The 16967-nt window shown below is 44.8% G+C and overlaps 1 protein-coding gene across 2 annotated transcripts in view; it reads right to left on the bottom strand.

The window, feature by feature from the left end:
- ADGRA1 (adhesion G protein-coupled receptor A1) overlaps positions 1–16967 on the bottom strand; it is an 869330-nt gene that overhangs the window by 468163 nt on the left and 384200 nt on the right. For both annotated transcript variants that reach the window (XM_069239771.1, XM_069239772.1), the window contains exon 4: positions 13179–13302. In XM_069239771.1, the coding sequence (XP_069095872.1) occupies positions 13179–13302 (124 nt within the window). The remainder of the gene's footprint in view (positions 1–13178; positions 13303–16967) is intronic.

The following is a 16967-nucleotide window of genomic DNA, read 5'->3' as shown; positions in this document are numbered from 1 at the left end:
AAGTGGCATTTCTAGAATAGTAATATTAAATCCAACTTCACCAATCAGCAGTATTTGGTATTACCATTCAGGGCATACTAAATATGACCTTCCTACTCCTTTCAGATCAGCAGCTACCACTTCAATACTGTATGAGGGCAGCCCCAATGTTAGCCTATGAATGGAGCAGGCCTCACAGTAGTGCAAAAACGAATTTAGGAGTTTTACACTACCAGGATATGTAAACTACACAGGTACATGTCCTGCCTTTCACCCACACAGCACCCTGCTCTAGGGGTTACCTAGGGCACACATTAGAGGTGACTTATATGTGGAGAAAGGGGAGGTTTAGGCTTGGCAAGTACTTTTAAATGCCAAGTCGAGGTGACAGTGAAACTGCACACACAGGCCGTGCAATGGCAGGCCTGAGACAAGGTAAAGGGGCTACTTAAGTGGGTGGTACAACCAGCGCTGCAGGCCCAATAGTAGCATTTAGGGGGTCATTCTGACCCCGGCGGTCTAAGACCGCCGGGGCCAGGGTCGGCGGGAGCACCGCCGACAGGCCGGCGGTGCCCCGCAGGGCATTCTGACCGCGGCGGTTCGGCCGCGGTCAGAAGAGGCAAACCGGCGGTCTCCTGCCGGTTTACCGCTGCCCTTAGAATCCCCCATGGCGGCGCAGCTTGCTGCGCCACCATGGGGGATTCTGACCCCCCCTACCGCCATCCTGTTCCTGGCGGTTCGCCCGCCAGGAACAGGATGGCGGTAGGGGGTGCCGCGGGGCCCCTGGGGGCCCCTGCCGTGCCCATGCCAATGGCATGGGCATGGGCACGGCAGGGGCCTCCGTAAGAGGGCCCCGCAAAGTATTTCAGTGTCTGCTAAGCAGACACTGAAATACGCGACGGGTGCAACTGCACCCGTCGCACCCCTGCAACTCCGCCGGCTCAATTCTGAGCCGGCGTCCTCGTTGCAGGGGCATTTCCTCTGGGCCGGCGGGAGCTCTTTTGGAGAGCGCCCGCCGGCCCAGAGGAAATGTCTAAATGGCCGCCGCGGTCTTTTGACCGCGGTGCGGTCATTCAGCGGCGGTACCTTGGCGGACGGCCTCCGCCGTCGCCAGGGTCATAATCAGGCCCTTAATCTACAGGCCCTAGGCACATAGGGCCGTATGTATGAAAACTGGGGTCTGCAAATCGCAAATTGCGATTATTAAGAAATCGCTATTTCCGAGTCGCAATTGGGTATGTAACAAAATTGCGAATCGGAATTAGCGATTTCTTAAAAATCACTATTTGTGGTTTGCGAGGCCAATTTACTGAATCGCAATTTGCCTTCTCGCAATTTGCGATTTATTTTCGATTCGGTAAAAAATCGCAAAATGCGAGAAAGTTTGAGAATGCACACCTGGAGGAGCCTGATGACATCACCAGCAGGAAATGAGTCATCACAGGCAGTTTCAGGTGCCACACCCAAACCAGCATCCTGAGAGAGAGCAGCCCAGGCACATAGAGCAGCACTCAGCAGGAGCAGCAACACCTGAGCCAGAATGGAGCCCCAAGGAACTTCACAAGAGAAGCAGGAGAGGAAGCGCAAACTCAAGTTCAGTGCACAGGAGCTGGAGGTACTGACTGAAGAGGTTGTGAGGAGCCATGACCGCCTTTTTGGTAAATCATCACTCCAGGTTCCTGAGAGCGAGAAAAGAAGGCTATGGCTTGACATCCAGAGAAAATTCTGCGCCATTGGAGTGGCACAGCACTCCATTGAGGAGATTAAAAAAAGGTGGTACGACCTGCGCTCCCGGGCAAAGGAGAGGGTGGCAAGGAGACTTGCAGAGGCCAGGGGCACAGGTGGCGGACCACCAACAGAACCACCTGCCACACCACTGGAGGACCTGGTGGAATCCACACTCCTCCCTGAAGCTGTGACAGGGGTCACAGATATCGACACCTCCGGTCAACCGAGTACCAGCCAAGGTAAGTGCAATGTTGTTGTGTGAACCCAATATGTGCATGCACAAAACCCCCTTAGGAATTAGCATGTAATGTGAAGTAGTGTGTGAAGTAGTCCAGTCCACATCTGAGAAGCAGCACAACAATGCATTATGGGAGTTGCGGTCCACAAACTAGTACAGACAGTAGCATGACAATGTAAGGAAGCATAGTGACACCTAAGGTAACACAACACACACAACACCATGTAAAGCAGTACCTTTATTGCCATTTTCAGACAGATAATGTAACATACAGAACTGACATGCTGCATTGTGTTGTTGCAGGTGGGCCTGGCCCAGCAGCCACACACAGTCCTTGTGTAGGGGAGACGGACACCCAGCAGCCCTCTGACACCAACACCAGTGGGTCCCTCCACATCTCCACTGTGCGCCGCAGGCCCAGGGCACTACCACTGCCAGACCTCAGTGGTGACTTGGATGTGCAGCAGGAGGGGCCAAGCACACCGTCTGCACCACACAGGCGCAGCCAGATACCGGAGGACAGGGGTCATGCAGCACAATGTTGGAGTGCCACAGTGTCCCAGCAGCAACCGCATGAGGCAGGTGAGGGTCCATCCTTGTTCGGGGGACTTGAGGCTGCTATGTTTCAGCAACAGCGCCTGCAAAACAAGAGAATACTGAGTTTGGACCGAAACCTGAGAGTCCACAATAGACAAATGATGGGCCTGCATCGACAACTGGACACAATGAACAGCAACATCACCCAGCTGTGTGAGGGACAGGTGCAGGCCTCTGAGGACACTAGGGACCTTACTAGTGCAGTGCGTGACCTCTGTCAGGAGCTGCGCCACGAAAGGGTGAGCTGACGCAGACATAAACACCGCTTCGGGACAATGTTTGCAAACTACTGCAGGTCCTCAAACAGGATGGCAAACTCCACAGCACTCATCGCCCATCGCGCTGTGGCGGCCCAAGTGGAGGCTGTACACACCAGCAGGGACGTGATCCAGGGCCTTGTACAAATCACTAATGTGATTGAACTTGTAATGGGACAGAGATCTGCCACTCCCAGTGAGGTAGCCTTGGGGGACACTGAGGACAGTTCTAGCCTCAGTAGTGTGGCAGTACCTACAGCAGACACCAGACGGCGCAGTGCCAAGTGCAGCACTGCCACTGAGGGTGACATTCAGGGTGGCAGTGAGTTAACTGGGCACCCGAGTGGTGTGCGTGGGAGGAGGAAGTGACTCTTGCCGCATTGACACTTGTGTTCCCACTATGACGTAATAGTGCGTGACTCAGTTCTTTTGTTAATTTTAGTTGTTGCCATCACCTGTTTACTTCATTTATCACCATTCATTACCTGACGTAAGGTAATAAATTTCTATCAGTACAGGTACAGTTGTCAGTGGAGTTTTGTCATTCATACTCACGTCTGAAATGGTTGTGTGTGATGTCAGCACGCCTTAGCCTTCCCTCTGCTGCACTGGTCCTGTCTGCTGGCTGTAGAGGTGGTAAAGGATCGTCATCCTCATCTGATTCAGTGTCACTGATTTCTATAGGTATGCCCCTGGTTGTAGCTATATTGTGCAGGATTGCACAGGTAGCCACTATTCTACATGTGGTTTCTGGACTGTACTGTAGTGCCCCTCCACTCTTGTGGAGGCAACGGAAGCGACTCTTCAGAAGGCCAAATGTGCGCTCCACCACGTTGCCGGTTGCCCTGTGTGCTGCATTGTATCTCCGTTCTGCTGGTGTTGTGGGATTGAGGTAGGGCGTCATCATGTAGGTGCGAACTGCGAAGGCACTGTCTCCTGGAAGGGACAGAAGGTGTGATGAGTAACTCTGACATGGGTTTGTCATCTATGCTCCAGTGTACAGAGTGACATTACCTAGTAGATATCCTTCACCAAACTTCCCAGCTAGCAGTCTTGTGTGAATGCTGCTGTGGCGAAATATATATGAATCATGTGTGCTCCCAGGGTACCTGGCCATGAGATCAGTTATGATATAGGAGGCATTGCATATCACCTGTATATTCATGGAATGTTGGTGTTTACGGTTTCGGTACACATACTCTGTGACCGATGGTGGACATATTGCGACATGTGTGCCATCTATGGCACCTAGGACGTGGGGGAACTGTGCTATCTGATAAAACTAAATTTTTGTCTGCTATATTTCCTGTGGGGTGTGGGGGAATCGGATGTACTGTTGGAGATTGCTTAGCATGGCGTTGATAAATGCATTGAAAAACCTGGAGAGGGTGCTCTGTGACACCCCCCCAGCCACTGCTATGACCACTTGATAGCTCCCTGAGGCGAGTAGGTGAAGGGAGTATAATACCTGCACATGGGTGGGGATACTATGCGTCCTTAGTGTTCTGTGCTGCAGTAGGGGTTGTAGCTCAGCTATCAGATCAAGTATCATGGCTGAGTTCAACCTATACCTCTCATATATTTCCTCCTCTGTCAGGTCAAACAGTGTAATGCGCACTCTGAAAATGCGCTCCTGTCTCCTCCTCCCTCTCCTCAAACCTGCCAAGATCCTCATCCTCCTCGCCATGACGTAGAGTGCAGCCATTGTGGAAAAGAGTCTGAGGCATTCTGGGCCTTTTTATATAGGTTGCACCTGGTTACCACCTGCTTTCACTTAGTGGTATTTTGCATGTGCAAAATGTCATTCTGCGAAAAATCGCTAATTGCGATTTTTTGATGCATCTATTTGCGATTTGGATTTTGCGATTCGCATTTTGCACCTCGCAATTTCCTACTGTAAATACCGAATTGCAAAATGTGACTCGCAATACCAGGTCGCACCGCAAAAAAACGCAAATTTTGAGATTTCTTATTTTTGGTCTGCGAATGCCTTTCATGCATCGCAGACCACGTTTTTGCACTCGCAAACGGCCGAATTTACCGATTCACACCGTTTGCGAGTGCAAAACTTTTTCATACATCTGGCCCATATAGTGCACATTAATAGGGACTTATAAGTAAATTAAATAGTCCAATCAGGTATGATCCAAGGTTACCATGTTTAAAGGGAGAGAGCATATGCACTTTAGAACTGGTTAGCAGTGATAAAGTGCGCAGTGTCTAAAAGCCAGCAAAAACAGTGTCCAAAAAGTGGAGGGAGGCAGGCAAAAAGTTAGGGGTGACCACCCTAAGGCTGTCAGGTCTCACAGAACCCATGTGCAGGCTGCGTGGAGAGGATTCCTGATGTGCGCAGCCAAACAACTGTGCTTTGGTAGTTTAGCGCAGAAGGGATCATACAGAGTGGGTGGTGATCTGGTATAGGCCTTATGAGATGGGTGTACACACATGAGGGATAGGCAGTGTGCTTAGTGTCTTCATTGTAGTGACACTCCATTAATTGTAATGCAATGGAAAAGGCTGGCCTAGGGCAAAACTCCAGTTCCCTGGGGTCCACAGAGTCCAGAGTTGCACCCATGTACACTGTAACCTGTACGAAAAGAACAATGCAATAGGTTACAAAAGCATATCTGGAGAGATTTTGGGTCATCCAGGAATGTCATCTTTCTCTGACTCAACTCAGGATTATGGCCACTTACTGCCATACCCAGCTGCAGGAGCAGGGCCTTGCATCAATCAACCAGCCGGCATTCCATGCCAGGAACCAGACCTGCCCCTGTCCCATCATCAAGGAGGGGCTCCTTGGAGGAATTGCTGGAGAGGCGCTGGCAGGAATGTCATGGAGGAGAGGATGAGTCTTTCAGAGCACATGTGGCAATTGACTCCTGGACAATGTCATTTTGAGTTATCCTAGAAGAATGTGCAGGAAGGTTGGGTCGGGCGGAAAAATGATGTGGTACATCAGTATAGGCTAGAGGCACAGCTGTGCTGGACCCTTCTGCCCCCAGTTAAAAGGTCTTGCACAGGGGAGGGCTCTCTCTTGCATGCGCTTCTCTGCAGAACACTGGGACTGAAGACGGGTGTCATGGACAACTGGAAAGAAGAACCCCCTGACTGCCCGCTGAGGCAAGGACCCTGCCTCTGAATGATCTCAGACCCAGTGGGGCACACCCCAGGAATAGATAAGCTGGTCCCCTTACTCCCCCTGAGGACCAGTAGGGGGAAAGACTGGGCTCTGGTGAAAGGAGAGCACGCTATCCAGAAGAGAGGAAGCCACCCAAATGAAAGGCTGGCGCGAGGAAACAGTGGGACTGGTTCCCTACCAAGATGAGAACCGTCTAGGCCAGTAGGCCTAGAGAAAATGCTCCAGGTGGCTAGGGGTCACCACTAGGTGCAAAATGAGCCAAAGATCATTGAAATTAGTCCATGTGGGCCTGAGATATCCTGAGGGATGGTACATGACCTTTGGCTCCCAGAGAGGACCGGCAACAAAGCGCGTGTGGCTCCGCCACTGATTCCAGTGTTGCCCCATGGTGGGTCAAGGCCCGGGGGCTGCCCCCAAAGAAGAGTGGAACCGGGGAGCGCGGTCAGGCATACCCGGGAAAAATGCAGTAATGAGGGAGTGCTGTCGAACTACTTCGAAGGTTAGGGGAGGGGTCCCAAATCCCATCCTGGAGCCCCACAAAGAACCAAAGTCAATGAATGCCATTCACCCCTCACAAAGATGAAGAGAGGGGCCTGGACCCTATCCTGGGACCCTGCATTGAAGCAAAGACTGGGACACCAGTGCACCTCCACAAAGATGATGTGAAGGGCCCTGGACCCCATCCCGTGGCCCTGCAGTGAAGCAAAGTCAGGGGATGCCATCATGCCTCCTGAAAAGAGAAAGAGAGGTGCCCAGACCCCATCCAGGAGCCCCAATGTAAAATAAAGCTGGGGGATGTCACTGCACTCCCTGAAAAGGTGAGGAGAAAGTCCCCAGAACCAATCCTGGGGCCCCTGATGGCCGCAACACCACACGCATTTGCCCACAGGAGCCGGCTGACTCCAAATGAAGAGCTAGCTCCCACTGCAGGACGTGAAGGTGCTGGCCAGGTGGGGAGCCAGTGTGAGCAGCCAGCGGTGACCTCCCTGAGCACTCTCCAATGTGATTGAAGGCCGTGGAGTGTCCAGATGGGACTGGACACCCCAACCAAAACACTCCCAAAGGAATGGCAACCGCTGGCAAGGCCGCAGCTGCTGCATGAAAAGCGAAGCATCTCCCCAGTCCATAATGCCTTGCGAGACAGAAATTTAGAAAGGCCCAGAGGAGAACATTTTGGCACATTGGTGACCCCTAGGAGAGCGGGGTCACCACCAAAATCATCAGCGCATGTGGAGGGAGCTGCAGGAGGACCGTAGCCTCAAATATCAAATGTCCCCACCCTCAAGGTTTCCAATGCATTTCTAAGCTCTGTCCCAGTTGAAACCTTTGTTTTAGGGCAGTGAAACTGCACCCTCTAGGGGTGAAGATCATGGCAGCAGTCCTTGTGGCCTAAATCATGTTAGCAACAGATTATTACAATGGTAAACATTCACTAGAGGTGAAAAGCTGAAATTACATGTGTTTTTACAGAAACGGGGTCCCTTAGGGACTATGGTTAAAGTGCATCATGTTGTGCTGAATGTGATTACACATGTATGGCTGTAGCTTTGTGGCCAATGATATGACGTGTAGGGTGATATAAAAAGGCACCCTCTAGGGGTGATAGATGGTATTACACAAATGTTTAACAGCCAAGTGGTGTCCTTTAGGCACTGTGTCAACTGTGCATAATTGTTATGTTGAATGCTTCAATGTTGAATATGATGAACCTTTGCCCACACCTTTTAGGGGTGTGGTTGGAATGTGTGACCATGCTGAGAGTAATCGTAACAGCACAAATCATTCCAACATGCCTATACATGTTTCTTGTTAATGCTTACTTGAGGAATGAGACTGACAGCCACTAGTGATCAAAGTAGATGTACTTTATTGCCAGTATTAGGTGCTCTCACTCCATGTTGCAGTGAAAGAATGCATGGAAATACAAATGAATGTTTTGCGTTTGGTTTATATCTCTCTTTGGGAAAAAATAAGAATGATTACGCAATGTCATTCAAAAGTAACTCCATCACCTTGTGTATATTTGTAACTTGTTGCATAGTATTGATTAGTGTGTGTGTAATAAATGTGCTTTTACTTCATCAAACAAAGCATAGACTGGGCAATCATTTATTGAGTTATTCTTGTGTGCTTGTGAATGGTGATTACTAGCCCACACCACCTCTGCTGAGTAAGCCTTGGACTGCTCTGCAACGCCACCCTATGAGAGTCACACACTACAATGGGGTGTTTTGATCCCAGTGGTGGTTTAGTGTGGACCGATTACTTGTGCAGGTCACACAGCTAATGACCCACCCTCCAACAATGCATTACCATCTCATGAACAGAAGAGCAAGTTTGAAACATGATGTGCAAAATATACAGAAAGTGCAATGCATCCATTAACAATATGGAAACTGCAAAAACGTGCAATTTTATGTGTATTAGTAAATGAATTGCAACGTCACCCTACTATATATTTCAACCTTGTACCCAATATGGCATCCATATATAGGATCCCGTGTTAGACGGTATCTGTATCTGTAAATGAATTATTTGGCGAGGATGGCCTGACCTTGCAGGAGACCGAAAATGAATTCCCCTGTTACTGTACCCATGGTGTTCCAAAATACCTTTAAAATTCGATAAGAGTCTAAAACACACACAAAGCATGATTACCACTACAAACACAAATGTCTACTATCGCTATTAATACTCTTCCTAGAAAAGACCTGTAAATATTAGGAGAAACGTTGATATAATAAACATAGGCGCAAATCTTCAAAGTACGTCAATAGTCACAGCGTCCGGGGTGATGCCAAAAGAAACTTTGTCAACCGACCTCGTTCTAAACAGGGTTCATCACAGAGATTACGAATTGTGATTTTGCTTTAAAGAACAATTTACTGGGTAAAAACATTTTTCCACAAGCGCCTTTTATCGGTCTTCTCGTCTATCTGCCCGGTACTATCTTCCAATGAGAAAGCAGAGAGAATTTCTAATTGCATATCATGGTTTAGGCGACAGTGATTAGACCTCTTGAGCTTCGCCTGCTAGCGTACTGACGTCATACAATCTCTCAAAAAGCAATTACTGCGCCATTGTAGAAGGTGCTATATCTGATTTCTTCAGTACAATCTGTAAGACATAATTAACTATGTTCTCAGTGAAATCTAATAGCCGTGAAAGGCTTCCTGATCATCTGTACAGCTTTGCTAAACATTTTAGTGAATGATGTGGCTTTAACGTTCCTATATTTTATCCCTAATATATACAAACTGTTGGAAGGCCTATCGACAAACCTTTTAAAAATCTTCAATATTATCAAAAAGGTCAGAGGAAATGAACAATATGTATATTCTCCCCTTTTGCAGAAAAATACCTTCACATTGAACAGTAGTGATGGGAGCCTCATTCAAACAAAATACATTCTATCACTCAAAACATTTAAAGCTCTTCATGAGAGTTTAGGTCTTGCCTAAATGCAGCAAGAGCTGTCGCGCCAGTGAACACATTTTCTTCAGCTCTTTAAATTTACACACAAAAATCATAGAAAATACATGCATATAGGGGTCAGTCCTCTTTATTCACTGAGGTGCAAATTATGCTCTCTCCAAATCCAATGCACAGTATAGGAGACTGCATCTTCTCACTTCAGTCATTGGATACCTTGACTTTGAGTGACTGCATTTTTCTTGTGGATATGTATATCTCCACCTAAAAAGTGGTTATCCAGTGTTAGCCATTGCATGCAATTTGCATTTAATAGTGACTGCTAGTACCTATGTACAGTAGGGTGTCCTCACTTACTTCAGTAAAAATCAAGAATTGTATTGAAATATGCAATATTGACTCATTATCGTAAACTACATTAGCATAATAATTATCTGATGGAAGAAGCACAATTCATTAAAATAGCAAAATAGTGTATGCAATCTATATGATGAAGCCACACCCCCTCAGCTTTTGATGGTCATTTCAAGCACTTGCATCTGACGCAAAAGGAACACCTAGTAACTCCTTGAGGGACCCTTACCTTCATGGAAGTATTTCAAGACTTTGCTTTCTGACCTGAAAGAGACTTTTACTAACAAGTTGAGTTAATACCGTTTTTTGGAGACGTAAGTTGGATCTAACTCAAGAGGGAAACCTAGTAATTTCTTAAAGTAATGCAACTTTCTCAATGTATTTTGAGCATTGGTCCATGAGGATGGCACCATAGACTCTGCCACAAAATATCCACCACTGGTAACAGAGACCTTGCCTGGAGTGACTCCTATGGAGGGGGTACCTCTATCTCTGCCCCACAGACCTACGACATTGCACCTGAGGCTGATACATCTTGATTTTGGAGAAACCTTGTGGTTGCATTTGCCTGGGGAGAGGTCCACTTGACGTGTGAAGCTTTTTCTATATCAGCCTCCTGGGTTTTCCTGGGAGCGGAATGGCCCACTGGAGTTGGGCAGGCTGGACAGGCTTGTGTACTTGTAATATTGCCTGTTTGGCATCAGTGTTGGAGTTCTTTGGAGGGAGGGCCTCTATCCATTCCTGTACCCTGTATTTTTTCTTCTTTGTTCTTCTTGTATTCTCCTTTGTTTTCTTTTTTTTGTAGGAGTGATGCTAGTTGGTGTCAACTGGGGGACTTGGGGTATAGTAGTGTACGTCTTGACACTTTGATTTGATTGGACTAGTATGCATGTGCAGTTTTGTTATATCTTTCCAGGGTGGGGTGGAGAGGGTCAGAAATGTTTCTGTGAGTTGCTTTGTTGGTTTATGCTATTGATGTACGGGTGGCTTCGAGATTCACACTTGACTTCACTTTGCACATTTACCACACTTTTTCTCCTCCTTTATGCGTGGACAACACACACTTCTATCCATACCAGAAAATTCACTTCCCCCCTTGTTGGACCTTCTTGACAGGTTTGGGGAGGTGCTGGGTCTTCACATTAATCATTAAAAGTCATTGATCTTCTCACAGGGAGTGCTGCAGTACGTGGAACCTACAGCTTTACCGGTTTTACCCTTGCATTGGGAAACCAACACTTTCCGGTATTTGGGCACGATGGTTGCGCATACCACTTGGAAAAGGTTGCAATATAACATCTCCAGAGTTCTTGTTGGCCTTTAGTCCTCCATTCATGTTTGGAACACTCTCCTGCTATCTATTAGTGGACATGTAGGTATTTCTAAAATGGTCCTATTACTGCGCTGTCTTTACTGCATTCAAATTCTTTCAGCCAAATTCCCTCAACCACCTTTTGTCAGCTGGTGCTTATTTTGTCATCATGCAAATGTTCAAGTTTCAGTCCTCGGTGGATCAAATCTCATCCACTAAATAAGTTATTTTTTGCCTTGGCATTCACTTCCACATATCACAAAAAAGCGCCCGACCAAGCTCTTGGCAAAACATAGTTTATCTTCTTAAATATTCAAAGACCATGGCTACCTAAGTACATTTGAAGTAAGAGAGTGTTTATGTGAATTAGTTTCTACCAAAGTAAAATTCTTTCAGCGCATCATTGTTGTCATGTAATTCCGTGGCAAATCAACACCAATAAAGAAGTCCTTGGGCCCCCATTGCATGCTGAGTGTATTATTCATATTCCAACCATGACACACCTTTAAATACATGAACCAGACTGGAAAATTGTGCCCTGTTACAATTAATGTGCTGCGCTAAGAACAGCTGTGAACTCACGCCTGACCTGGGAGCATCACCTTACTGTAAAGGAGAATGGCTGTTTGAAGCCATTATTCTGCCTTTCACTGTGCAAACAGCACTGTGACCTCCTTCTGAAAGAGAGCATTGAGTGTCCATTCTGCAGCAGTGTGTCAGGGTGGACTATGGAACCATGTGGCGTATCTAATCGTACACAGTTCTGCACATAAGATCCAAATATCTGCATTGAAACATGCTTCTGGAATATTCAGCAGCAGGAAAGATGGTTATGTAAATGATCAATATTTTTCACAGCACACACATTTTTCAGCTCTTTAAATTCACACAGACAAATCATAGACAATCCATGCATATAGGGGTCAGCCCTGTTTATGAATTGAGCTGCACAAGTCACTCAGATTATGCTCCCTGTAGACCCAGCACGCAGTATAGGACACTGCATCTGCTCACTTCACCCACTGAATAACTTAACTTTGTGTCTACATTTTTCTTGTGTATATGTATGCATTGACCTAAAAAATAGTTCCCAGAGAAATAGCCATTGTAAGCACTTGTATTTACCAGTAACTGATAGTATCTATGTACAATAGGATGTCTTCATTTACTTCAATAAAAATCAAGAACTGTATTGAAACTTGCAATATTGACTCATTGCCATAAACTAAGTTGCCATACTTATTTATCTGATGAAAAACAAGCACATTTATTGAAATAGCAAAAAAGTGTACCCAACTTTAAATGTTAAGGCCACACCTCCCAGCTTTGTGATGGGCATTTCAAGCACCTGTACCTGACTCGAAAGGAACACCTTGTAATTACTTGAGGTACTGCACCTTCATGAAAGTCTTTAAGGTTTTGCCATCTGATCTCATGGAAACCTCTAGTACCAACTTGAGGTAATGCAGGTTTGTGGAGACTTCAGTTGGATCTGACTCGAGAAGGAAACATAGTAACTATTTAAAGTAGTGCAACTTTGTGGAAGCATTTTGAGGATTTTGCATCTGGCTTGAAGGGAATTTTTAATAACAACTTGAGCTACTGCGGGTGTATGAGTGTATTGCCAGCCTGAAGAAAGGTCCCTAGTAAAATACGAATATATGTAAATTTACCCTTCATCAAGTTTATTTATGTATTACTTTGGTCAACTAACATGTCATTTTGCTTCTTCCTATCACAGCACAAAGCATGGGGCATGTGCTTTAATAAAGGCAACTGAAAGCATTGGCACACAAATACAGTGCCATTGAAAACACTGTTATAATTAAGGCTGAAAGGCACTTACCTTACCAATGACTGCTAAATGGTATGCATACTATGTTGTAATCACAATTGCACAATAGTATTTTGCACGTGTATTCAAAACTTCAATACAGATACATTATCTTTAACTAGCTTTTTGAAGGGAACATTTATCCGATAGAAAACGAGCAGCAATTTGGCTAAATTTAAAATTCGCTCATTGTATCAAAGCGCTAGCTGAAGCCCAAGGAATGCGTGCTCATCTTCGATGCCCCCACAAAAAAACAAGAATTAACGTGCTACAAAAAAATGCAAAAGCAATGATGCCGGACTTACACTTTGACACACAACTGGATACCGTATTCGATTGATCCCGCCAGCAAACACCGCAAAACACAGCGCAGTATGGAATGAGAAGTTGAGCAGCATATGCCATCCTTTTCTACTGATCCGAATTGTGCTGTAAAAAATAAAAATATTTATGTGCGTCAAGGTTCTCATCTGAACCGCCAAAAGAAATATGCCAAATCTCAGAAGGAAACTTAACTTCACCCTCCTCGCCCTTTTTCGCTTCCCGGTTGTATTACACAACAAAACATTATACTCGCCTCTTCACGAGTCCTCTAAGCTTTACAAATGGAGAGCATTAATTGAAGATTAAGACTGGAATTAATTGCATCGCCTTAATCTGATCTTTAAATCTACACGCTTTCACTATATCAAGACACAAGAATTTACATTTTTGTCAACTTCAAACATCACGTGTGCGGATGCCTGAAGTGAAAAATGATAAATTGCAAATGACTTTAAATGCAAAAGTAGGTCGTATCACTAAAACTGCCTTTGCTCAAGCAGCGCATTATTGGCCTTCAGCTTCTGATCTTTCAGAGCATATCAGAGGACATCTCGTGAGGCGCGCCAGATGGGTAGTGAACAAAGGGGAGGGGCAGGGTTACAAAGTCTGCTTATGAAAGATTCTAACAAAAGCCTTGTGTGCAGGCAGTATCCGCGTCTACGGACACCAGCTGAGGTCGTGACGCACACACTGGATCACAGTCAGAGTAACTTTTCTGAAATTACATTTTTTCGGCGTTTCACGGCAGAAGAAAAAACATTAAAGCTGTGATGCAGATTTGACCGTTTAAATCAATGGTATCCAATATACGTCGAAGAGGACAATTTGATGCCTCATGTTCACGGTATCCATACGCATCTACACACTATCATTGTAAACTGAGATTATTTGCATATTTTGATTCACAAATATTTACGAAAATGTGAAGTAGTCATCCTGCAGTAGTAATTCAAGTACTACTACAGGAGTAGTGCCTTTCTGGCTGTGTCTCTATGTTTAAACAAATTAGAAATATTTTTGACCTTATCTTTTCTAAAATGTAGCCATGTACTATTTTTGAGGGTTAAATGCAAATATATCTCTTTCTATGATGATCCCAGGAGTGGTTGTGATTGATAATCGACAGAGGGAGAAAAAAATGTATGCTGCATATTCACACATGCATGATTCCTGATATTTTACTTCCGAAAGATTTAATGCACACAGTGTTACACTTTTTGCATGTAAACCCGTTTCAATAAGCTATATTTCATGTATTGATTAATGTAAAGGCTTTCTGTGAAGAGAAGCAGATCCAACAGTTCTAAATAAGTATGCCACTTTGCCTGGCCAAGTCCTCGTTAACCATCTTACTGCCCCGGGTCATAAAGGCAGCTAAAGGAAAGGAATAATTATCTGTAGTTTCAATTTACTTCCCACTAGCACCTTTGCAGCAAATAATAAGCTATTAAGAGGAATTAAGTGGGACAAAGGTTCAACACTGACAGGTAAACAGGGATTGAAAGGATTCATAATGACACTTCTATCATCTCTGGTATTTTGGTGAATGACTTCCAAGGACAAGTACAGAGAGATATACAACACTTGTAAAGGAAAATAGTCTGTGCTGCTAAAGCATTAAGCATGTCCCCTTGTGACTGCTCCAGGGGACTTGGTTTCATAAATAAAAAAGGTTTTACAAATTCAAAGTGTGAGGTAGGTAATGCAATGGCAAAATAGTAAATGGATATCACTTAGGGAGGAATGTGTCGTAAATAGGGGCATTCAAATGTGTAGTCATGGGGGAGGGGATGATTAACACGATCCCTTATCGGAAGTAGGGATGTTTCATCATATGCAGTGGCTCCAAGAATCAAGCCAGCATTAACATGGAAGCTCTTGAATGTTAGTTTACAAACTTGTTTTCAGATATTTCCTAATGATTAACCCAATGTCATCAAGGATGGGTTGAGTACACTTCAAAGAGGGCGACCCAGTGGAAAGGGCTATCATCCGTCATGGTTCATACACCTAAATGTCGGTTGATGGAGTGGAAGGCCGAGGGAAGATCTGAAAGGTATGGTTGGAGCACAGTGGGAATTCAATCTCTTTAGATACCATGAATTTTTATACTAAATATTAGTTAATGTACTGCCCAACCAACACCAATATTCTTTCAATTATTACAAATAAGTCGGTTCTTTCCCAGTGTTTATGACTAGTTTTCTCTCCAGTTTCCATCACTGGGACTTTCATTTCTCATTTTCTTAAGATAGAGATACATTTATATACATTACCAGTCAGCTCCATAAAGGTAGAACATCAGGTCTACATCTAAAGCCTTCAACAGTTTGATCCCTTTCATGACTTCTTAAAAATAGACAGCGACACAGGCAAAAGAACAGCTAGCTCTACCACAAAGACTTAACAACTGTGAAGATAGAAAACAAAATCCTTGAAAGACAATTAAAAAAAGCAAACAATGAACCCCAACAACAAAGTCCAACACAAATGACTCTCAATAATATAGAAAGATGACATGAGAAAGGCAAAAATCTCCATTAGACTCCCGTCTCCAAAATAGCTAGCCAATTGAAGGATCTTCACAACACAATCCTCATTGTAAAACTGAACGCTTCTCTAACAAGGTCACCCACTAAAAAGCCCTCTATGATGTACTTAAACATCTTACAAAACACCATCATCAATAAGTTTGAAATTGAATTGCTATGTCAGGTTCTCTCACTGAAGAAGCTGCACCACATCCAAATAATCTATCTTCCTTCCTGCTTCCCTTTGACAAGAATTTCTATAACCTCAGTGAGGCCAGTGGCACTAGAGACTAACCATCAGAACCATTCCCACCTCAAGTATTTAGGAACGTCCTCCTCACTACTTCTGCATCTTTCTGGCAGAGTCATTGTCAATAAGCCCTTAACAGCTAGCAAGTTTCCATCAATTTCAAGACTTCAAATGGCAAGCCTTTCATAAAGAAAAAAAGCCTAAATCTGACAGAAGCATTAATGCCTCTAAAACTATCCAGACATTCCTCGGCAAAAGCATTGAAAGATTCCCCTGCTCTTATATCTCTTCTTCCTTTAAAAAAATGAAAACTCATTTGGATCATTAAACACGGTTTCAACCTGGTACAGTGATGGACTCCAGGATGATCTCCATTTGATTTGACATGAAAATCAATGTTCAAACAAAAGGAGTTGCTGCAGTGCTGGTACTGGACCTCTGTTCTGCCTTTGATAAGATGCATCACCCACCATACTAAGCAAGTTCTGTATTCAAGGGACTGTCTTGGACTAGATATCTTCCTCACTCTCAGAAATATCTAACATTGCATTAATTTCAACTTTTCGACTGGACTCTTTCAGGTCTCATGCCAGTGTCCCACAAGTTGGTGGCATTTTACCACACTTCTTCAATGCATACACTCTAGCACTGCATCTAATCAACTCATTCAACATTACACATAAAGGCTCCTAAATGCTTTAGAAGTCAACTCCTACTGTTTAGGCAAATGGCTTCAAGCAGTAGAAAACTGTGTGCTACTCACCTTCCTCAAACTCAGATTTATTTATACTTCTCTGTTGACTCTATGCTTGGGTGCAGTTACAACATTGCTGCCTCCCAACTAGAAATTAACTTTGAACCGCACAAATTTCCTTCTATGCTTCAAATGTGGACCACTTTATAAACTCACACACTAAGACATCTGCACAACAATGGGACAGCTTCTTTTTTGCCACTTTAAAGCACAATGGACCTCTTCCATAGGAGGA

This window comes from Pleurodeles waltl, chromosome 6 (genome assembly GCF_031143425.1).
Source record: "Pleurodeles waltl isolate 20211129_DDA chromosome 6, aPleWal1.hap1.20221129, whole genome shotgun sequence".
Taxonomy (NCBI): domain Eukaryota; kingdom Metazoa; phylum Chordata; class Amphibia; order Caudata; family Salamandridae; genus Pleurodeles; species Pleurodeles waltl.
Note: the sequence above shows the minus strand (reverse complement) of the source record. Positions and strands in the feature narration are given on the sequence as shown.